Raw genomic sequence first — 24,505 nt, forward strand, 5'->3', positions numbered from 1 at the left:
AAAAAAGGGGATGTTCAAGCCCCTAAGAATTACAGGCTAATTAACCTATTAGATATAGGAGAAAAAATATTTGCAAAAATAATCCTAAGCAAGATAAAAGACTGGGTGGAACAGTTGTCTATTGTGCCAATGGAACAGGGTGGGTTTAAAGAAGGCCACTCCACAATAGATCACTGTTTTGCCCTGTGGGCACTGGCCAGGAAATCGATAGAGCAAAACGGTAAACTATTTTGCTGCTTTGTCGATTTCCGGGTGGCTTTTGATTCAGTGGACCGTAATAGCCTTTGGGAAGTGCTGGAAAATTATGGAATGCCGGACGGCATACTGAATATTTTAAAAAAGAGTTACGTAGCGGCAATTGGGCCCAGGCCATTAGAGATACAAAGGGATCACTAACCCATAAAATATTAGTAAAGAATGGCCTTAGACAAGGGTGCGTTTTGGCACCCTTGCTTTTCTCAATTTTTTTAGCAGATCTTCCTGCAGTATTGGAAATTGAAAGAAGTGCGGATCCGCTCATGAATAGAAATAAAGTGCCATGCCTTCTATATGCGGACGATCTTGTGATCCTGGACCAAACTGAAATGGGCCTACAAAGGAAATTAAATGTGTTTAAAAATTACTGTGACAAAAAGCTCCTAACTGTGAACATGGAAAAAACAAAGGTCCTATGTTTTGGGAAGAGGATAAAAAATGTGAATTGGTTTTTAGGACAGGACAAATTAGATATCGTAAGCGAATATAAATACTTAGGCCTTTGGTTTGACAGCGCATTAAAGTGGAGTACCCATTTGGAGGCACAAACTGCAAAGGCTTTTTCATCGGTCTGTGGATTGAAAAAATTTAACAAGGATTATGGTGATATGTCACACAGACTGATTCTAAAGGCATTTGAAGCTATGATCCCCCCGCAAGTCCTTTACGGTGCAGAAGTGCTCTATCTGAGCGGCAAAAGGGGGTGGGATCGTGAAGAAGGAAAGATTCTTAAAATGCTGCTGTCTCTACCAAATTGTACCATGGTTCAAGCAATTGGAATGGAGGTAGGGCTAATAGCATAGAACGTAAAATTCAGGGGTGAAAAAATAAAGACACAGGACATAGTGATGCAGTAACAAAAGAAATACAAACCAGGCGACCATGAGAATCATGGTCATATTATACTTGTGAAGTAGGAGTGGTGGTCCTTTGTAGCAATCAATTATATGCACCGCTTTCAAACTCATTGATGATGCACCAGAATTCAAAGGACAGCATTGTTTCTCCACGTACTGCATTTACCTTTCTTGAACATTCGAACACCAGTGCGATTCTTCCCCATCTTAGCGTCCGCTGGGGTCATGAGCGTAGTGGTAGGAAGCAGAGTGATAAAAGGCTGGTCCACAGGCCAAGATGAGCGGCCCACATCAATCTCCAGGAAGGCCGACCCACAGTTCCCTAGATGTGAACAACATCATCACTCACCATAAATAAACCTAATGCAAGACTAGAAGTTCCCAACCCACGAAGTAACAACCAAAACCTTAGCAGCCGGATAACCCTCAAATACATTTAAATGCTAGAGCAGTTTGCCCCTCTACTTCACAGCCAGCACCACCAAGTAAGAATCTGCACGGATAGTCCTGTTCTGAGCCTACACAATGCCCTCCAAAGCAAACCCCAACAAACAGCCCTCACTGCAGCAAAGACTGCCTATCGAGGTCAGGCAGCATAGGACATAAGAGGTAGGAAAGAAGTGTGTGGAGGGAGTGGTGTTATTAAACGCTGGCTGCAGCACATACATATTGTGTGGCTTCCACTCTCCTGCACTTTACAGGCGTAGGACGGTCCGAAGAGGACACCGAGCTACAAATAATGTTCCTGCTGGACTGTGTTCGTATCAGTAAGAGACTGCCCTACCATAGCATCATTGATTTCGTCCTTGTAGTACCTATGTCAATGAAGCCAATGTGACTGGCATGTTCCAACTGTAGCTCTACTTTTAAATGCTGGTTGTGGTCTTGGGGGCAGCTTAACCAGGGGTGGGTCCCACTCAGAAGGTTCTCCACTGGGTGCTTCGGGTCCTGGTGAGGTGAAAAATGCACATGTGAGCATTTCAGGGCAATCGCATCACACACAAACAAATCTACAACCATTTATTCTGCAGAGGATTATGCTATCCATATACTTTCAAAAGCTATCTGTGTTCTTTCATATTTCTTGGTCATTATTTACAAGAATTAGATCGAAAAATATTAAATGAAAACCATAAAATCTGTTGGCAGAAACAAAGGCCAACCCTATACACCACAACTTTGAAAGCAGAGTTATTATCTCAGCCTCGGAGTGAACCTCCGCTCTAGAGTGGCACCTTGCCTCAAAATCCCATCGTACAAGCAAAAAAACATAGGTGGCACATCCTTCTCTGTTCAAGCAGCCAAACTATGGAACTCTTTACCCTCAAACATAAGATCCACAGACAACCACCTTATCATCAGAAGACTACTAAAGAGGGGTCTCTTACCCACATAACCACCATACACTAACAGAAAAATACAGCAGATTACTGTGTATATGAACATTTATTTGGACTATAGATTTGTACCTACATATGTGTATTGCTTTGTATAATAGTGTACGAGCATTGTTTTTAAAGACGTAAATATTTGTGAGTTCTGCTCAACAAACATTAATACCTATAGTTACATTATTCTGTTTAACATTTATATGTGATTGCATAAATAAGTGAATTTTAACATAACTATGTATCTACTAATGTTTCATTATTGAATTACAACAAAAAAACTGAAGTACAGCAACACTTGAGTGATTTTATTAAATGCAACTTTAATCTACATATACATAATATATATCCCTTCCATGTACTTATGTATATTTATGTTTATTACTTTGATTCCAATTCAGTATATCCAATGCACTACCCTATATCACTTGCAATATATCTTCTACCTCCACAATCACATTCATCCCATCCCATTACTATGCACCCCAAAATAACTATTTCTAGACTCTTCCCTCCTCTACCCCTCCGTGCATCATCTCAAACTTCTTTTACTATTCAGATCTCCCATACACTTTCTAAACCATTCCTTGAATCTAACCCCTCCACCTCCCCTTTACTCACCCCTAACCCCCTCCTACTGCTATGAACTAAAAAGAAAAACCTTAAAGATTTCTAGACCCTTCCTTCTTTTTTTCCCTCCAGTAATCCTTTTAACAATCCAAATAACACACTAACATGTCCACTGCTCAAATCAAATTAATTTCATATTTCCCTACACTAATTCTGTTTGGGTTCCATAGTAGCCTGCTACTCACGGAAAAGTGCTACAACACCCCATCAAGGGAGCAAGAGCTATATAAATGCAAACGCTTACCTCTTCTATCCCTTTAATATCGTTTTCAATCCAAATAACAGACTAACATATCTGCCACTCAAATGAGTTTCATATTTCACTATACCAATTCACCACTATACCTTTTTGGGAGTCCGGAGTAGAGTGCTAAAGGCCCAAAAAAACGCTTTGACACGTCGTAGGGGGTAGTAGGGACAATATAAATGCACTTACAGTACAATAATTCAAGGATCCTTTGCCTTTGTTTCCATGACAGAACCAGTAACGTGCCATGAGCAGAATAGAACCAGTAACGTGCCATGAGCAGAACTGGTCAGAAGAGAAGCACAAAAAAATGAAATAGTAAAAATATTCAGTTTTCAAACGCGGGTCTACCATTCTCCCTTCACCCTCCCCGCTATCTCCTTAGTACTTACTCTTTCAAATCTCTTGCCTCTTGAAGGAGACATAACTAAGATTTTCCTGTATTTTAATATGAAATAATCCCTCCTAGCTCAAACAGGTCATCTCTAGATTATCATGTCTAAACTGCCCAGGTGTCAGGTTCAAATCTCTATGCAGGACGTGGATGTACATTATATACACCATAGGTTAGACCTTAGGGAAAACACTTTTTTCTATTCATTAGGTTTTTGTCAGGCTCACATATAATAGCCCTTTTGAAGTGGAGAGTGACATAGGTCAGCCACTCCACGAAGGGGTACCCTCTCACCACAATTTGGTAAGAACAGAGCCCCTCCTATTTTACCAGGTCCTGATGAATGCCACGTGCCTAACTGGGCCAAAAGGCCGAAACATGTCAACCATATTCACTACGGTCGGGGGGGGGGGGGGACAATAAAATCCCCATCACACCGTTCACTTGTTTTTAACACCATATAGCTGCAAGTCACATTAAAACCTATTTGGTAACACTAATTATTTTTAAATTCACTCACTCCTTCACAGGCCCCCAATTTGTTAAGAAGTACATCCCTGTCGTCAGGTGTATGCCCGCCCTCCACCAAACCAAGTTTCTAGAGGGCGAGGATTGGCCGATGACGAAGCATGACACCTGGTGGTGTGTGAGACCAGTCCTTCAATTTTTGTGAGATGCCCACACCCACTATTTAATACTTGAAACACCTTGGTCACTATACTGGGAGCGGCCCCATTAGTGTTAAACATTTGATGTAGGAGGCTGCCTGCTCCTAGCGCACCGCACCTCTGGTTCTCTCCCCCAGGACCTCCCTTGGGTTAGTTTGGTTATATACATATATAAATAACGACAACTTCTTTAAGGATTACATATTAAACATTTTGAAACTCGATGTAGCGCATTTTAGCTCAACGAGATAGTGTAGCACACTAAATAAGAAATTCTATTCAAGGGAGCTGATACTCTGCCATCTTTAAAGTCATCCTGTAACGTAGTTAGGACTTTCTCCAGTTTCACAATTCAGTTGTCATAATGTTTAATTAAATCACACTTATCAGAAATGTTTCTTTATTGGTATTGCTTTGTAATGGCCCTATTCATATGTATTAACTAACAAAGATTAAGCTCTGCACTTGCAATGAATTGGATGGTGTGGCTTATGACATTGAAATTCAAAATACAAGCGTGATGCTTTCGATATTGATTTAGGCAACTTACTGTTACCATACAGATTCTTCTGATCGTATATTTTAATTAGAACCATATGAGGGAAGTTGGGATACAACTTCACCTCTGCCCTTCGAAATTGTGCTTTCTAGGATCATTACTGCATCGTTCCATTGATTTTACCTTATGTGGCTATTGAGGTGAACAGCTTTTTGACAGCAGCTTCTTTTTGTTTGTTGAGTAGTTGAAGGTCTTAGATATTCGTGTTCACCTGTACCTATTGTTGAATTCTGATCCTTAACAGTAGTAATTTGGGATTTTCCACTATTTCATGTGATAATGGGTAGCTTTATGCAAGTGGTCCTTTATATCTCCCTTGCCCCGCTTCTTTAAAAATCCTTTGGAATACACTAAACACAAGGATGCTGACATAACGTATAGGCATTCAGTTTATCAGCCACTTAACCCTTTCGCTGCTGGCCCGTTTCCGCCGCTGTGCGGTAAACAAACGAACAGGGGCGGGCCAAGACGAACCCCAGCCGTCATCAGCACACGAGCACCGTAGTGCATGACGGCTGGGGTTCGTCATCCGCATACAAGGGGTTAAAATATTGTACCAAAACAGTTTTCTTTAAAAAATAAATAAATCAACAAATGCCTGTCTAGTCAATTGTGAATATAATGCATTTTTTCCATTGTGTGATGGTCATTAACCTTTTAAAAGGCATTGAGTGTTAATGTTTGCTACTAGTGCCCTGGAAATATGATTCAGGAGTTATTCAATGTACCTGTGCCTGTTAATGACACATGCCTAATATGCTTGAATATACATATTTATCTCTTTATCTTGTAACTTGATAGTGTGTCTTTCCTCTTTCTCAACTCTTTTTCCTTAGCAAAAAACATTTCCTGTATGATAAGTAGTTTCCTTTTTGTATGGCTGTATCTAGTAGCATCTTAAGAGCCATTCTATATTTTTCATTCTTACAGGACCGTAATGAAAAGCAGGATCATAGTCTTCCAGTTTTGGTCATTTAAATGGGGAAGACAGACACAGCTTTAGGATTCCTTCATCATTAACGTAATAAATCAATACTTCACTTAAAGACACTGGTTTCCACTCATTCAGAGTGTCAAGGATAGGCACTCAGCTTGTTCTCATCTGAAATCATACCTCAGAGCTAAAAGACACAATATGCTGGATTTTGAGTGGTGACATTTCTGCGGTAGATTTTTTGTTGAGACATAAACCACCAGGCGCCAGTAGTGCAGCAAAACGTCATCCGTTGCCTCCAGAATAACAGAACGACCATGGACCAGTTCCACCTCTGAAGTCCTCCACAGGTCACTCAACTGCTAGGAAAAGCATAATAAACAATTGAGTTGGCAGCACCAAGCACTAAAAGTTAACTTTCGGCGTCATCACTGCATGAATTTTAATATATAACTGAGTCTGATTGTTTACTCCTTATCCCCATTCTAAATACTTTTTGTATTACAATCCATAAATACATTACTTTGCATCATTTGATAGAATCTTAAAACAGCATTTCGGTTTAAGATGATAAGAATTACAAACGTTTAAACAGTTTAGAGGAACACACACGAGCAACATAAATGCCTTATTAGGTTAACTACTTGTGCACATTATGTCAGTCGTTGTGTGCAGCAACACAGTTCTAGGACACAAGTGGCTCTTTAGTCTTGGAAATGGGTCCACCTATCTCTCTGGAGGTTTGATTCCACACTTTGTAAAATACAAATCTCTACTCATCTTGAAAATGAACAGGCTGTAGGTATTGCTCATTCAGCATCAACATGTCATCCTCGGGATTTGACGTGGTTCGTAACTATCCAGGAGACAAAGTGGCACCCGCAACCGACCTCTATTGCTCGCTTAAACCACAGAAACAATGTGAGCATCTGCCATACAAAGACATACATTAAGATGGAGCTACAGAGCCCAGGGGAATACAAGTGGGAAGACACCGGAGTTCTTTGCTTTGTGTCCAGTGTCCTTGGGCATTGTAGCCATCATCCTGCAGTCACAGCACCAATTTCTAGAACCACTGGAGGCCGCCATACCTTGTGGTAAACAAGCTGCTAACATTTAAACCGGTTCCCTACATGCTGATCACAGCACACAGCAATGGCCATGTTAGAGGATTCAATGTCCTGTCATCTACTATTACTACAAGAAAATGCCAAGTAATCAACTAGAAGGGCGAAACACACTAAAGTAAGTCAATGCGTAAGACTGAAAGTAAAGAAAAGGAGAACGCAACTCCGCTAGGCCCAACTTTATGAATGGCAGGTGATACTGGCCAAGACTGGCAGTGACTCCAAGGCAACAGGCCCTTGTCACCGAATGACACAGCAAACCCTTCGTTTGGACACCATTATCCTGCAGGTTCTGCCCTGTTTGCTGGCAGGAGAAATAGAACACTGACCTCAATAATAAGTACTGTAATGAACTGCAAGTGCTGTGGAACAAAAATGTATTGCAACTGGTATTCTGTAAAGCGTACTGTCACCTGATCAAGTTTTTTTTCACTATATACAACATTCAAATAAATGAATACACAAACGACTAGTTCAAAGATGCAGGAGATACAGCCTTAGCCTTCTTTTCTCACAAGTTAATTAATTCAATATTAATTTTGGTGGCTTGCACCACCTGAACACTGCGCCCTTGAGAGTCCAGTACTGAGGCCCACACACAACACAATTGACTGATAGAAGGCCTTCTAATGATTTCGGCTTATCTGAGCAGGTGGTAGGATGTTCCATTGGGAATGAGTCCAGAACAAACGGTGCAGTGTCACAGACTCAACCGATATATAGTGCTTAATAGAACGGAACCGAAGACGACCTGACACACTGAAATAGAAGACAATGATTTCAGAAAAGGAAATGTTTTTTTCCCTCATTGTGCAGATGTGTTGAAGCAGGTTCAATACCTAGCACCCCCTAACTTGAAACATCTTTTCAACATTAGCAAGCTTCAAACATCGAACCTTTAAGTTGCCCTTGCAGGGCCCCATTAATTTCTTTTAAAAAAAAATCGGTCTCTACCCTAGGAAATACTTCAAATGTTTAAACTGCCTCTTCCAAAAATAGGAAACCAATGCAAAAACGTCTACAGAGGGGACATAAAATCATGTTTCCCGGGGTGCCATTAGGATCACTGGTGGATTCTGAATGAATATCCTTTATTAATTACATCTCATGATTACATTTACATCACTGTAAGTACTACTACACAGGTATGGCGATATTACTTATTACACAAAGTGTAAATAAATATATACACACACACACACACAAAGATAGATAGAAGGTGGTTTATTAGTAGGTGCAGGTAGGTAGGTAGGTAGGTACCTACAGCAACTAACACAACAATCACAAATAAGGTCCAGTCAAGTCTCATTAAATCAATCCTTAAACCACGCTTGGTAGCTTAAACAGTAAATAAGTAAGACACAACACACAATAAAAAAATCCAACACCAATTTACTGACACAAATCCAATGTAGGGAACAAGAGATATGAATTTCTAAAGATTGAATGTAAAAGTGTGCTTTCTAGCACCAAAAAGAAAAAAAGCGCCAACTGCAGCCACCTGGTAGCACTGGACCGGGACCAAGTAAAATTTTCAGGACGACTACAATAGAGCATGGGTCGGATGCGAGTTGTTGGGGCTGGTCAAGTTTTTACCTTCGCACTTAGTCACTTTATTGGAGCTTTTTTCCTCAAAGTAGAGCGATCCTCCTCAGCAAGCTGAGTCACGGTTCGACGTTGGCAGCCTGGAAAAATGGGGAAAACGGGCTGCAAATGAAAGCGTCTCGGTTTTCCCCTGCAAATGTTATAAAACAAGCATTTGCAATGCAATAGGTCTCGCATTAAGAATGTTTGAGCTATTGGTATTGTAAATGACAAATATTTTATTTATGTGTTGGTTTTGAAAATAGCGAAATTAATAGCTTTGTCATTTACAATGCCAATAGTTTTAACTTTCGCAAACGTGACACCTATAGCATTTGTAATGCAATATGTGTTGTATTTACATGACTTAGATGTATTAATATTACTAAAATAATAAGGGCTTTTATTTTTTTAAATAATTAATACTTAAATAAAAGTTATTGTAATTTATAATGGCAGTAGCTTAAACTTTTGAAAATAACTTTTTGGAAGATTATGTTCAGTGTATTTTATTGTGATGAAAATCCAATAACAGCAGTGAAATATTAACATCTTTTTGTGAGATTTGTAGTAAAGCTTTAAACATTGAGAGAACATATTAGAACCAGTTGTTGTTGAATGATTGCACAGAGTGATGCTGTGTCCTTCAGTGGTGATGAGTGATGCGGTGGCCTTCAGTGGTGCTGAGTGATGCGGTGGCCTTCAGTGGTGCTGAGTGATGCTGTGGCCTTCAGTGGTGCTGAGTGATGCTGTGGCCTTCAGTGGTGCTGAGTGATGCTGTGGCCTTCAGTGGTGCTGAGTGATGCTGTGGCCTTCAGTGGTGCTGAGTGATGCTGTGGCCTTCAGTGGTGCTGAGTGATGCTGTGGCCTTCAGTGGTGCTGAGTGATGCTGTGGCCTTCAGTGGTGCTGTGGTGTTGAGGGGTGCTGAGTGAATCTGTGGCGCTGAGCGGTGCTGTGGCGCTGAGCGGTGCTGTGGCGCTGAGCGGTGCTGTGGCGTTGAGCGGTGCTGTGGCGTTGAGCGGTGCTGTGGCGTGAAGTGGTGCTGTGGCGTGAAGTGGTGCTGTGGCGTGAAGTGGTGCTGTGGCGTGAAGTGGTGCTGTGGCGTGAAGTGGTGCTGAGTGATGCTGTGGCGTTGAGTAATGCTGTGGAAAGCTAATAAGGAGAATAGATAGAGGGTAGGAAAGAGAAAGGAGAGAAGAGGGGTGAAAGAAGGCTTGGCGTGGAGATGCAGAATACTCGACCTAAAGGTAATCAGAGCGCTTTACATGAGCACCAGTTGCATTACAGACGGACACATTTTGATTAAGTGATTTTCAATGCTTGTTTATTTTTGTCCTACGATATATGAGAGAAAATTAACCGGCATCTCATAATAGCAGCATGTATCAACGTAATATGGTTAAAATATTTGAATGTCTCTGAATTAATTAAAGTGGTTATTCATGAGCAGTAGACCGAACAATTTGCATCAAACAAAGTATTCAAAATGTACTGTGGGTGAACATGACGCTTAAGGATACCAAATCTATCCTTTACAAAACAAAAGCATAACTCCGAACAGTTACATTTGAGCAAACCTGTGTATTATCTCGGAACATCATTTAATAGCTCTAATGCAGTTTAGGTTTCCAAAATAATAGAGGTGTGTGTAACAGTAAGTGTATGCAGAGATTGATAAAAGAACACACCTAAATGAGAAGAGTTGTGCTGTCAGAGTGGCACTAAGCTAAGGTTTATGTTTATAAAAACAAAGTGTGCATGGAACTTTATAAAGCAACCACTTAAATTAGGGAAGAAAGTAAGTTGTTTAAAGCCCTCAGAGGCTCGTCAACCAGTGAAACCAGATGCTTTCACATTTGAAGTGTGCGCACAAGAAACACAGGGGACAAGGGAGAGGGCACATGAGAGGACGGTCAGCAGGAGAGCGAAAGAGTAAGCAGCACCCGATAATGGTGGGAGAGGTACAGACAGGGCCTTAAGTGGAATGAACACGCCAAGCATTCTTGTCGGGTACTGATGAAGTTCTGCACTCACTGGTTTTATTTGTTTTGGAAGAGGAGCAGAGGCTGCTCTTGTTGGATGCGGCATTGCTGTGGGGGGAGGGGGGCGGGGGAGCAGCAGCCTTTGATGTCTGGTGGTGTAAGAGACAACTGGCATTGCGCAGAGGGGGGGCGGGGGAGTGCATTCCTTTGAAGTCTGAAGCTCTCGCTGTGGCGGGTCTGATGCGTGCGACAAATGGTTGTTTGTGAGGTTGGGGGGGGGGGGAGCGGAAGGGATTCCTTGGGAGCAAATGGGTGCGAGGCTACGCACGTCTCACACGACAGAATAACATGAAGTGCACGTGAAGTCTGGTGCTGCGAGGCTGATGGGTTTGACGAATGGGAGCGAGGCTGATGGGGTTTGTGCACTTGCGTCTTACACGAGTGCACCACATGAACTGGACGTAATCCGCTTGGTCAAAGAGTTTGTTTCCCCTACAATATGTCAGAGCTATAAATAGCTCAACCTAAAAAGGGTTTGTGGGGCTGAAATCACAATTTTCCCAGCTTTTAGGGAATGACAGACTTTTGTCAGAAAACCAACATTTTTTACACAGTTGTGGCATTTTTCTGGGACATAGCCTATTTTTGCTATTTTTTGTGCTTTCAACCTCCTTACAGTTAATGGTAGAAATGGGTGTGAAAGCAATAATGGATCCTGGAAAGCTATACATCTTAAACAAGCATTGGGAATGCACTAGGTCCAACATTGACATTAGTTTGAGTTACTGACATTGTAAATGACTATCTTTTTTTCTTTCTTTTTGGAAACATAAATAAATGGCATTGGTATTTACAATTGCAATACAGACTTCAAACAGATACCCTTGCTGTTTTTTAAGTTGCAAAGAGGAAACTGCTGGAATCCTTGTACTTGGCCGGTGGAGCAAACGCTGTGAGGGGCAAGTTGTTGCTTATTTATCCTACACAACTAACAACCACTGGCAAAGCCAATAGTTCTGGCTTGTAGGTGTAATGTTATTTGTTGTAGTATACATCTGCATGTAATAACAAAAGCAGCAAAATACCAGTCGGGGTCACACCATGCTAAGCACAGATTTTTAGCTTACATGTTTTTAGGCCATCTTATTTTGTATTAGACAAGAACCCTCAAACTGGAGTCTTATTTCATAATTGTTTCCAGACATGCCTTCCACTAACTCCTGAGACAATTCAGGTCTTCCATTACCAAAGATGAGCTTACAAATGATAAATCAATCCCTGGTACAATCATGTATTAGATTTAAAGTGACCCCACGATGTGCCAAAACCAAGCAAAGCTGGCAGTCTCATAAACCCTACAAGAAGAGGGAACTCCGCAGTAAATGTCCCGCGGTTAAATGAAAACACACACACACACGCACACCCAAGTACACCAGAACCTTCTCTGAAAATTCCTCCGATATGGAACGCTCTACAAAGAACTATGGCTGGCTCCACACCTGCTGCTTTATGAGCGTTTATTGAAGCACCACCTTATGATTACCCATCTATGTCAGTATATCCCCTGATTTTCTTGTTACATTCATTGTCTGTCCTGAAATTTTACTCCCTTTTCCTCATCTGTATCTATTCTCCGTCTGACTCCATGTTATCAAGAACAGTTTCTCTCCAGTCTTAGGCTTTCACCTGACAACCAAAGGCATCCTGGGTGATGTAACCTTTGTTTCTATTTAATGATTAGGGTAAACAAACCTGATATCAATGGCCTGTGGGTGAAAATTCTAAAACATGAAACGGTCAGAGGCGACATTGAGTTAGGTTACCGCCTTAAACACACAAAATGTATGCAGCTCAAACCCCGCTACATAAAACCCTCATGTTGTGGAGTGTGTGAAGCTCGTTTGATCTTGCAGAACTTTTAAGTTTGCCAGACCCCTTCCCCTGAAGGCTACAAGACCAAGAAATCAACTAAAAAAATGGATTTGGTCGTCCTGTTTTATAATGGGGGTACAAGACCCAGAAGGCAAAATTAACACATGGGCTGGAAGACCTACGCACGTGGACTAAGTAGAATTGGGAACTCCTATTTTAATGTTAATTTAAGCTTTTTTTTGTGGTACTTGTATCCCCGCCTGTATCTTGTAAACTAGCATGAGAATTATCTGTCATTTTTCAATTTGCATTTGGAAGGCAGAAATGCATCCAAAATTAATAGGTAATAACAGTTGCTTTACAAATCTGAATTACCCTAAGTCTACCGCTAAAAATGGTACCTCACTTGTGTGGGTAGGCATAGTGCCCACAACAGGAAATGGCTCAAAACCCAACGTGAACACACCACATTTTCACAATGAAAATGTACCATTTTTTTGCAAACGTGCCTAGCTGTAGTTTTTTTTAACCCTAGCTCTGCCGGCACCTAAGGAAACCTAGCAAACCTATACATTTTTTTAAAGTAGACACCCAGGGGATTCCAGGATGGGGTGTCTTGACTGCCTCCCTCCAGGTTCTGTTACCCAGAATCCCTTGCAAACCTAAAAAATTGTCCAAAAAAAAAAACACATTTTCCCCACATTTCTGTGGTGGAAAGTTCTGAAATCTGCGTGGATCCACACAATTCCACCCACCCCACATTCCCAAAGCCATCTGATAAAAACGGTGCCTCACTCGTGCGGGAGGCCCAAGTACCCGCGACAGGAAAGGACCCAAAACGTTTTTTGATAGACAATGTTGATGTTGCCCAGGGGGGCTGTAATTGTTGCAGGTGGGGGTGGGGGCATTGGCATGCCATTTTGGGCAGCACCCACCCTAATTAAAATTTGCCCAAAAAAAATCCCTGGCGTCTAGTGTGCCTTAAACCCCTCTGGGGAGGTGGGTGCAGATTGGGGGGCTACTGCCCCATCTGCCCCCCAGGGGGGTAGGAAGGCTGTAATTTTTGTGGGGTAGGGGTTGGGGGCATGGACATGCACGTTTTGGGCAGCCCCCACCCTAAATCAAATTTGCCCCAAAAAATCCCTGGCAACTAGTGGGCTTTTTGCCACCTCCCCCTCCACCCCCCAGGGATGCAGATGGGGGCTAATGCCCCCATCTGCCCCCCAGGGGAGGCAGAAAGCCTACTAGACACCAAGGGTTTTTTTTTAGCACATTTTACTTAGGGTGGGGGTTGCCAAAAACGGGCATGCCAATGCCCCATTCCTAATAAAAATGTGCCCAAAAACAATCCCTGGTGTCTAGTGGGCTTTTTGCCCCCCCTGAGGTGGGGGGCAGATTGGGGGCTACTGCCCCATCTGCCCACCCGGGGGGGCAGGAAGGCTGTAATTTTTGTGGGAGTTGGGGTAGGGGCATGCCCGTTTTGGGCTGCCCCACTAATTCTAATTTGCCCCCAAAAAGACCATGGCGTCTAAAGGGCTTTTTGTCCCCCCGGCGGGGCAGATGGGGGGCTGATGCCCCCATCTGCCCCCCAGGGGGTCTGCAAGTCCACTAGACACCAGGGAAAATTTTGGGCACATTTTAATTAGGGTGGAGGCTGCCCAAAACGGGCATGCAAATGCCCCCACCCTAATTAAAATTTGCCCAAAAAATCCCTGGCGTCTACTGGGCTTTTTGCTCCCAGGGGAGGGGGGGGGGGAGGAAGGCTGTCTTTTTTGCGGGAGAGGGGGTGGGGGCATGGGCATGTGTTTTGGGCAGCCCCCACCCTAATTCAAATTTGCCTGAAAAAAAAATCCCTGGCTACTAGTGAGCTTTTTTACCCTAATTGGGTAATGCCCCCATCTGCCCCCCAGGGGGACCAGAAAGCCTACTAGACGCCAGGGATTTTTTTTTAGCAAATTTTAATTAGAGTGGGGGTTGCCAAAAACAGGCATGCCAATGCCCCCACCCTAATAAAAATTTGAACAAAAAAATCCCCGGCGTCTAGTGGGCTTTTTGCCCCCCCCCCCGGGGGCAGATCGGGGGCTCCTGCCCCATTTGCCCCCTAGGGGAGGCAGAAAGGCTGTAATTTTTGCGAAGGGTGGGGGGCATGGCCATTTTGGGCAGCCCCCACCCTAATTCAGATTTGCCCCAAAATAATCCTGGCGTCTAGTGTGCTTTTTACCCCCGGTGGGGGCAGAAAGGCTGTAATGGGGGGGCGGGGCAGAAAGGCTGTAATGGTGGCGGGGGTGGGGGCATGGGGGCATTGGCATGCCCATTACGGGCAGCCCACCCTACAAAAATGGTGCAAAAACTAAATCCCTGGCGTTTAGTGGGCTTTCTGCCCCCCATGGGCAGATTGGGGCTACTGTCCCATCGGGCAGAAAGACTAATTTTGTGGCCAGGGGTGTGGGGGTCATCAGCATGCTCGTTTTGGGCCGCAACCACTCCTAATAAATATCCCATAAAAAATTCCTGGTGTCTAGTAGGCTTTCTGCTTTCTTCCCCCCCCCCCCCCCCCCCCGGGGGCAGATTGGGGGCTACTGTCCCATCGGGCAGAAAGACTAATTTTGTGGCCAGGGGTGTGGGGGTCATCAGCATGCTCGTTTTGGGCCGCAACCACTCCTAATAAATATCCCATAAAAAATCCCTGGTGTCTAGTAGGCTTTCTGCTTTCTACCCCTCCCCCCCCGGGGGCAGATTGGGGGCTACTGCCCCATCTGCCCGCAGGGGTGGGGCAGAAAGGCAATATTGGTGGCAGGGGGTGGGGGCATTGGCGTGCCCGTTTTGGGCCGCCACCACCCTTAATAAATATCCCATAAAAAAAATCACTGGTGTCTAGTGGGCTTTCTACCCCCCCCCCCCCCCCCCCCAGGGGCACATTGGGGGCTACTGCCCCCCAGGGGGGGGGGGAGAAAGGCTATTAAGTGGCAGGGGGTGGGGGCATTGGCGTGCCCGTTTCAGGCAGCCCCCACCCTAAAGTAAATTGTGCAAAAATAAAATCCCTTGCGTTTAGTGGGCTGTCTGCCCCAACAGGGGGCAGATCGGGTCCTGCTGCCCCCAAGGGGGGCAGAAAGGCTGTAATTGTGGCAGGGGTGGGGGCATTGGCGTGTCCGTTTTGGGCAGCCCCCACCCCTAATAAATATCCTAACAAATATCCCTGGTGTTTAGTGGGCTTTCTACCAGATGGGGGCTACTGCCCCTATCTACCCCCCCAGGGGGGCGGGGGGGGGGCAGAAAGACTAATTTTCATGGGGTGAGCAAAGGCCCTTACCCAAGGGGGCCGCTCCCCCCTCCTGGTGCCTGGTGGGTGCATCCCTGCTTGGGGATCACCATCCTGGGGCGATCCCCAAGCAGGGATCCACTAGGGAGGGGTACCTATTAGGCTTGGCAGTTCTGGCTGGACTGTTCCCATGAGGCACAGGGTCAGGGCTGATTTGCATATGGTCATGTCTGAACTGGGGTGGTGTGGAGTGCAAAAAAACGATGGATTTAGGCCCAGATCTCTGTACTGGGGTGAATGTATGACATTGTTCTGCATTCTGTCCATCAACTGTTTTTGCATTTACCAAAACCACCTCTTAAAGCTACCAATCTCTGAAGACAATCAACCTCTTCCTACTGCTTATTGCTACCAAACCCTGAAACCTACCAAATCCTTCCTTAAATACAAACATCCCCTTCCCTGCCTCACTGTAAATTATCTTCTTTACTTTAGGCGGAGGATGGCCCCTTACTCCTGCTCCCAATACACTTACCTTTAACCTATAAAGGAACATGTTTGATTTGTTAGTTGTTGGTAACTTGTTTAATTCCAATTTATTAGACCTAATTGATACAAATGTTAAAAAAGGGTCTACTCCTTAACCCCCAATCACCCCTCCTGGAATAGTGTGACTGAACTAATGAAAGTCCGGGTAGTGGTGGGAAAAGAAAGCAGCACCAGGGTAAGAGTGACCACAATAAATAACAGTGCATGTTCCCCAGGAAGCTAGTGCAGTGATAACCCTCCCTAGCGCCTATTTAGAACTAGAGAGACCACAAACCAGCCCAGCCCATCCCACAATGGCTTTTGAAGTGTATAAATGTGCCAAGCATGTAACAGATATTAAACAGACCAGTAGCTAATCACAATAACACAACAGACAGCTAATAAAATTTTAAAAAAAGAAAGAGGAACATCAAAATAAACTGCACTGCAAGTTATTTCTTTTACTGCCCTTTCATATAACTTTTTCTGGTTGGATTGCTAAAGCTACCTGGAGATTTCCAGGTTAAAAGAGAAAAAAAAGTTGCCACCCTATCTCTTTTTATAACTATACCCCTCCTTGACCAATATATAGAACATTTGGCAATATTTAAGTAAGACTACCGTTCTGTTTTCCACGATTTGGCATAAACAGGTCTGATGGCTGGAGAAATAGGGAAAAGAATGTTACCTCTTAAATATATTTATTGTCATGTCATCGTAACTCCTAACGTCCAGTTCCAACTTAGTCATGTACTAAGCTTTAAGCATGCCTTTTAACAAAGAAGTGGCTTTCCCCCCCCCCTCCCAGGGGAGGGGGGGGGGGGGGGAGGAAGGCTGTCTTTTTTGCGGGAGAGGGGGTGGGGGCATGTGTTTTGGGCAGCCCCCACCCTAATTCAAATTTGCCTGAAAAAAAAATCCCTGGCTACTAGTGAGCTTTTTTACCCTAATTGGGTAATGCCCCCATCTGCCCCCCAGGGGGACCAGAAAGCCTACTAGACACCAGGGATTTTTTTTTAGCAAATTTTAATTAGAGTGGGGGTTGCCAAAAACAGGCATGCCAATGCCCCCACCCTAATAAAAATGTGAACAAAAAAATCCCCGGCGTCTAGTGGGCTTTTTGCCCCCCCCCGGGGGCAGATCGGGGGCTCCTGCCCCATTTGCCCCCTAGGGGAGGCAGAAAGGCTGTAATTTTTGCGAAGGGTGGGGGGCATGGCCATTTTGGGCAGCCCCCACCCTAATTCAGATTTGCCCCAAAATAATCCTGGCGTCTAGTGTGCTTTTTACCCCCGGGGGGGGGGGGGCAGAAAGGCTGTAATGGGGGGGCGGGGCAGAAAGGCTGTAATGGTGGCGGGGGTGGGGGCATGGGGGCATTGGCATGCCCATTACGGGCAGCCCACCCTACAAAAATGGTGCAAAAACTAAATCCCTGGCGTTTAGTGGGCTTTCTGCCCCCCATGGGCAGATTGGGGCTACTGTCCCATCGGGCAGAAAGACTAATTTTGTGGCCAGGGGTGTGGGGGTCATCAGCATGCTCGTTTTGGGCCGCAACCACTCCTAATAAATATCCCATAAAAAATCCCTGGTGTCTAGTAGGCTTTCTGCTTTCTACCCCTCCCCCCCCGGGGGCAGATTGGGGGCTACTGCCCCATCTGCCCGCAGGGGTGGGGCAGAAAGGCAATATTGGTGGCAGGAGGTGGGGGCATTGGCGTGCCCGTTTTGGGCCGCCACCACCCTTAATAAATATCCCATAAAAAAAAAATCACTGGTGTCTAGTGGGCTTTCTACCCCCCCCCCCCCCCGGGGCACATTGGGGGCTACTGCCCCCATCTGCCCCCCAGGGGGGGGAGAAAGGCTATTAAGTGGCAGGGGGTGGGGGCATTGGCGTGCCCGTTTCAGGCAGCCCCCACCCTAAAGTAAATTGTGCAAAAATAAAATCCCTTGCGTTTAGTGGGCTGTCTGCCCCAACAGGGGGCAGATCGGGTCCTGCTGCCCCCAAGGGGGGCAGAAAGGCTGTAATTGTGGCAGGGGTGGGGGCATTGGCGTGTCCGTTTTGGGCAGCCCCCACCCCTAATAAATATCCTAACAAATATCCCTGGTGTTTAGTGGGCTTTCTACCAGATGGGGGCTACTGCCCCTATCTACCCCCCCAGGGGGGCGGGGGGCAGAAAGACTAATTTTCATGGGGTGAGCAAAGGCCCTTACCCAAGGGGGCCGCTCCCCCCTCCTGGTGCCTAGTGGGTGCATCCCTGCTTGGGGATCACCATCCTGGGGCAATCCCCAAGCAGGGATCCACTAGGGAGGGGTACCTATTAGGCTTGGCAGTTCTGGCTGGACTGTTCCCATGAGGCACAGGGTCAGGGCTGATTTGCATATGGTCATGTCTGAACTGGGGTGGTGTGGAGTGCAAAAAAACGATGGATTTAGGCCCAGATCTCTGTACTGGGGTGAATGTATGACATTGTTCTGCATTCTGTCCATCAACTGTTTTTGCATTTACCAAAACCACCTGTGAAGTAGTGTGGCTCACTGGATAGAGGCGGCAGACTCGAGAGCAGAGGACGGCCCGGGACCAGGGTTCGATTCCCGGCGCGGCAGGTTTCTGGACCAGGGTCAGCGGACTCGATAATTCTCTCGCCTCGGTGCCCACTCTGATCAGCGATCACACTCGGCAACTCTGGGCATTAGCTTGCCTCATCTTCACTAACGGCCCCACCAGACCGCCGGGGATGCCTGGTCTCACCCTGGAGATACCCATTAAGAGACCATCTCTCAGGGAAGCCAGGAAGGGTTTCGCAGCGGTCGAAGCGCCTTGGGACCCTACGGGTAAGTAGTGCGCTATATAAATGCCAATACATTTACATTTACATTTACATTTAAAGCTACCAATCTCTGAAGACAATCAACCTCTTCCTACTGCTTATTGCTACCAAACCCTGAAACCTACCAAATCCTTCCTTAAATATAAACATCCCCTTCCCTGCCTCACTGTAAATTATCTTCTTTACTTTAGGCGGAGGATGGCCCCTTACTCCTGCTCCCAATACACTTACCTTTAACCTATAAAGGAACACGTTTGATTTGTTAGTTGTTGGTAACTTGTTTAATTCCAATTTATTAGACCTAATTGATACAAATGTTAAAAAAGGGTCTACTCCTTAACCCCCAATCACCCCTCCTGGAATAGTGTGACTGAACTAATGAAAGTCCGGGTAGTGGTGGGAAAAGAAAGCAGCACCAGGGTAAGAGTGACCACAATAAATAACAGTGCATGTTCCCCAGGAAGCTAGTGCAGTGATAACCCTCCCTAGCGCCTATTTAGAACTAGAGAGACCACAAACCAGCCCAGCCCATCCCACAATGGCTTTTGAAGTGTATAAATGTGCCAAGCATGTAACAGATATTAAACAGATCAGTAGCTAATCACAATAATACAACAGACAGCTAATAAAATTTAAAAAAAAGAAAGAGGAACATCAAATTAAACTGCACTGCAAGTTATTTCTTTTACTGCCCTTTCATATAACTTTTTCTGGTTGGATTGCTAAAGCTACCTGGAGATTTCCAGGTTAAAAGAGAAAAAAAAGTTGCCACCCTATCTCTTTTTATAACTATACCCCTCCTTGACCAATATATAGAACATTTGGCAATATTTAAGTAAGACTACCGTTCTGTTTTCCACGATTTGGCATAAACAGGTCTGATGGCTGGAGAAATAGGGAAAAGAATGTTACCTCTTAAATATATTTATTGTCATGTCATCGTAACTCCTAACGTCCAGTTCCAACTTAGTCATGTACTAAGCTTTAAGCATGCCTTTTAACAAAGAAGTGGCTTTCCATAACGTCAAACACATTTAATAAACTGGCAAACCTCAATATAACTATGTTTTCTACCAAAGTCATGTAGTGCAACCATGAAAAATAATTAAAACTGGCAGAACAAAAAACACACGTAAAGAAAGTCAAACAACAAAAAAGCATAACATTTGTGTTTATCCAATAAAGAGCTACCGTAAACTGTTAAGCATAGAAACCACTCATTAGCAAAACACCCAAAATAATTACAAAAACAAAGCTTCCAAAACAAGTAAATGTGTGTGCTGCAAACTCAATCCAAGAAAGAACCAATAATGCACCTATAAGTTGACCCCTCATGGTTAAGCTTAAATGTATCCTTCAGTCAGATCCAAAATCTTGTTTCAGTGCGATCCATCCGGTACTTGCAATGAGACGCACAACCACTTCACACACAGCAACATGTACAAATTCCCCTCAATAAATAACCCAAGTCCCAATCAGGAGAATCTATCAACTTGTATCCAATGTCAACAAATATTTAGTGCGCACACAAACTCTGCAACTAGCACTAGCTATGTTATCTCCTCAGTTAGAGGATCATGTTCCAATTAGGACTATGCTACTTTTAGTCAAATGCAGAAACTTCCCTCAAAAGATTTACAAGCCTCACTTTATTACACTGCAGAATTTATAAAGCACAATGAGGTCACTAAGGGTCCGATTACAAGACAGGTGGAGGGGGTGTGGCGGTTATTCCTCATTCTGTTGAGATTAGCTTATAATTGCACAGTACTGAGAGGTACTACTGTGTTATGTTTTGAGTATTTCTAAAGCACACCATCACACGAGAGTATCCTGACACTGAGCAGGTAAAATTCTAGGGTATCCTAGGGAAGCCAGATGGTTGGGGGATATTCAAAGAACTAAATCTTCAGTGAGGAGACTGTGTAGGGACAGGTCGTTCCAAGCTTTATGGCCGTGTAAGAAGGCCAAATTTCCAGATCTGGCTCTGCGTATGTGTGCAAGTAGGTGTCTGGCTGATTGGCAGGGTCTGGAAGGTTTTTTGAAAGGAGATGTGACTGTTGAGGTAGGCGGGCCAATGTTGTGTTGTCTTCCTGAAAGAGTATTGACTGTGCACCCTAGTATATTAGGACCCACTGGAGCTCTCTGAGGTGGAACGTGATGGGAACACTACACAGGAGGTTGAAAGCGATTCTGGCTACGGAGTTCTGAATTGTTTGTAGTCTTCCCGTGATATGCTTGCAGATTCCGGCATATAGGGTGTTCCCATAGTCTAGCTTGCTAGTGACAAGGGTGTTTGTGGTGGTGTGGAGAATATTGCTCCAAACCTACTAGAACATTTTCCTCAAAATTTTAAGGGTGATGAAGCAAGTTGCTACGATGGCGCTGACTTGCGTGGTCATGTCTTTTGCTGTAAATGACTTCCAGATATTCTTTGCCTTGGTGATTTGAGTGGTTGGGGGGGTCCTATCTCAGCCAGCCACCATATGAAGTCCCATTACAAGGTGTTCTTGTGAAAGATCATAACTTCAGTCTTGTCTGTGTTGAATTTGGAACAGTTGGTGACTTCTGTCATGTAGGCAGCAAATTTGTACCAGGTGTTGAGTGTTGTTGGCATTGGAAAGGATGATGATGTTCTGGGCGCAGGTGACACTGGCCATATGGATCATATATGTATCTACGAGGATCAGGCTGAGAGACAGAACTTGGGGTATTCCATAGATAAGTGACTGGTGTTCAAACGATAATGACTCTGCTTGTGTTAGTAAGGAGCAAATACCACAAAGAGTGGGTCCTTTGACTGTAATCTTGGGTAGGTGTCGAAGACCGTGTCGAAAGCAGCAGAGTGTACAGGGAGAGGATGAGGGCTGCTGTGTTATCTTTGTCCGGGATCATGCAGATATGGTCTGTGGCAGCAATGAGGGCTGTTTCTATGTTGCAGACGCATGCTGATTGAACCATTGTCACTATATGCAGAGGCTACATACAACATTGCCAGCCACTAAATATTCAGATATGGCCTGAAGGCTGCTTTTATTCGCAAGTGGAATGAAGGTATGCGCTACGGCCTAAATAAGGAGGGCGACGTGCTCATCTTGCCACTATGCACTGTGATACCCATCACTCCACAGACATCCCTCACTGCAAGTCTGAGATATTAGGCTTGCAAGTAAACAATTATAGACAAGCATATATGAACATGAAGCACCATTGCAACCTACCATAACATCCTACATACCGCTAGTGTTACTCCCAGTGGACCGATGCGCACCCTTTACTAGGTAAATGCGACACCACAGCAGGCATCGGAAACACACGTGATGGGCAATCTTTGTTGTGGAGCTTCAGGTGGCCCATTTCCTTAATTACTCATTGCCAAGTACACTCCTGCGATTCACTTTCCGCCTTTCCTTCAGAAGAGACCATGGGCCCGATTTACAAAGGTAAACTTACACTTTGGTGTAAGTTGATTTTTTCAGTATTCACCAACTACAAATTTAATTTTACTAATGGGATTTTAGGACTGCGGAGACGGGACAAGCATAACTATGTACGCAAACTTTGCAATCGTAAAATTACTATAAATAAAATTATACTCGTAGTTTTTGAATAGCAAAAAATAAATAAACTTAACCAAAAGTGTATAATTAGCTGTAAATGAGGCCCTCTGAGATTAGTTTTTAACCAGGTGCAAGCTCATGTGGCAGGACTGAGTTGAAAGGAATAAAAGCGTCTGTACACTGTGCACTCACCCTGGTAACTACTTGCCCGTCGGAGAGGCCGGCGCAGGCAGCCCGGAGCCCCGCCGCGGCCGAGCGCCGGCTCCTTTAAGAGTGCCGCTATACGTGAGCACGCAAGAACGGGCTCGCCTTCCCGCCGGAGGATGAATAGAGCAGCCCGGCTGGGGGGTGGCACCGGTACGTCGCTGCAGGGCCAGGGCTGAAGGATTTTTTTTAATCAGGCTCACACCCCCTTCCAGCACACAATGCACCGGCCGCGCTCCTCGTGGGACCGGCCTCCTTGTGGGTCACCTGGCCGCCTAGAAGTGTGCAATCTATGCCATCTCCGGGGGCCGCCCTCACAGCGACCGGGCCAACTCTCCAGGTTCGGGCGGGAGTCGCTTCCCGAGCGTGTGGGACTTCACCACCCGTCCCCCGATGGAGGATCGGCTCTTTACTACTTCAAAAACTGAAGGGGGCAACAGCCAATCACTAGGCTACTTTATGTTGATTGACATGTTCGATGACGGGACTGGGAGGAGGTGGGTGGCTGCACCGTCCTAAAAAGGCGGCGATTGGTTGGTTTTAACAAATTGCCCCGGAAAAGATTTCCCCAGCTGCCTTCCGGAAAAGACTGCCCGAGCCGCCCCGGAAGAAACTGCTCCATCCGCTTGCGGGCCACTGTTCTCGCTCAAGTGCTTTGGTTTTATCAGAGGGTTTTAAGTCCAATACTAGATCCGATTTTCGGTATCTGGCCTGCTTCGTGAGAGGCCGGAGCACCGAACAGAGGTGGCTTCTCCCGAGTGACGGCGAATCAGTCCGTTTTAGCTGTAATGTGTCCTGTACAGCGTACAACAAATTAGAATCTCGGCAGCAGCCATGGAAACCAAACTAATGAAGAGGGTGGGCCAAGCTGTTTCCTCTTTCTTGCCTATCTGTGCCCCTGTGACCGCACTTTATTTCCCGGGTCTCAGCGGTCATGAAGGCGGCAAGAACATTAAGCACTGCTAAAGCTTTTGGGGTTAGCATTTGGGACCTAATGGCCATGCTATTGATTTTGCTGGGTCATTGTTAGCAGCAAGGCTCAGCAGCTTAGGTTAGATTATATATGTATATAATGTTTTCCCTCTTGTCAGGAGTTCGTGTTTGGTTCAGATACTTACAATCGTCATCTTTCACAAAGACTTCTTTATTTGTAAGTCATAGGTAACAAACTTGACAACGTGTACAGCTATCCCTTTGACCTTTTACCTGATTCAGTGTTGCTAGGTTCAGGGCATTGCACCTTCGGATTGAAACGTTCTCTGCTCCAAGTAATACCTGTTCATATCGTCAACCTGCTGTTTGTAATGTGCTGTGTTTTCGTCCTTGTTAAAAGGATTTCAACAAAATGTGGAACATACACCATCGGAGTATGGCCAATCACAACTTCTTCACTTTGCGCTATTGACAGGCAAACTGCTGCAACCGATTTAAGACATCCTGGAGGACTTACTGCAACTGGAACAACATCTCTTGGTAGATAAGCAATAGGTTGCATGAGTCCTTAATGCTTTTGAGCCACTACTGAAAGTGCACATTCATCTTTTTCATGACAGAACACAAAAAAAGTGGACAGGCATCCTGGGTGTGGGCACATAGGCAAACTCTCTTTCAGCTTTCTAAATGATTCAAGGCACTCA

At 44.8% G+C, this 24,505-nt stretch overlaps 1 protein-coding gene across 1 annotated transcript; it reads right to left on the reverse strand.

Moving 5' to 3' along the window:
• Window positions 1-1,278: 1,278 nt before the first annotated feature.
• Window positions 1,279-23,294, reverse strand: XNDC1N (XRCC1 N-terminal domain containing 1, N-terminal like; the record flags this gene model as incomplete). The annotated part of the gene is made up of 4 exons (XM_086950964.1): window positions 22,857-23,294; window positions 6,113-6,294; window positions 1,928-2,060; window positions 1,279-1,434 (listed from the first exon to the last, which is right to left on the reverse strand). Coding segments are annotated over exons 2-4 (334 nt in total), but the record flags the coding sequence as incomplete, so codon positions are not given.
• Between the last annotated feature and the right edge of the window lie 1,211 nt (window positions 23,295-24,505).

The sequence above is a fragment of the Lissotriton vulgaris genome, unplaced genomic scaffold (genome assembly GCF_964263255.1).
Source record: "Lissotriton vulgaris unplaced genomic scaffold, aLisVul1.2 SCAFFOLD_5580, whole genome shotgun sequence".
Classification (NCBI taxonomy): Eukaryota; Metazoa; Chordata; class Amphibia; order Caudata; family Salamandridae; genus Lissotriton; species Lissotriton vulgaris.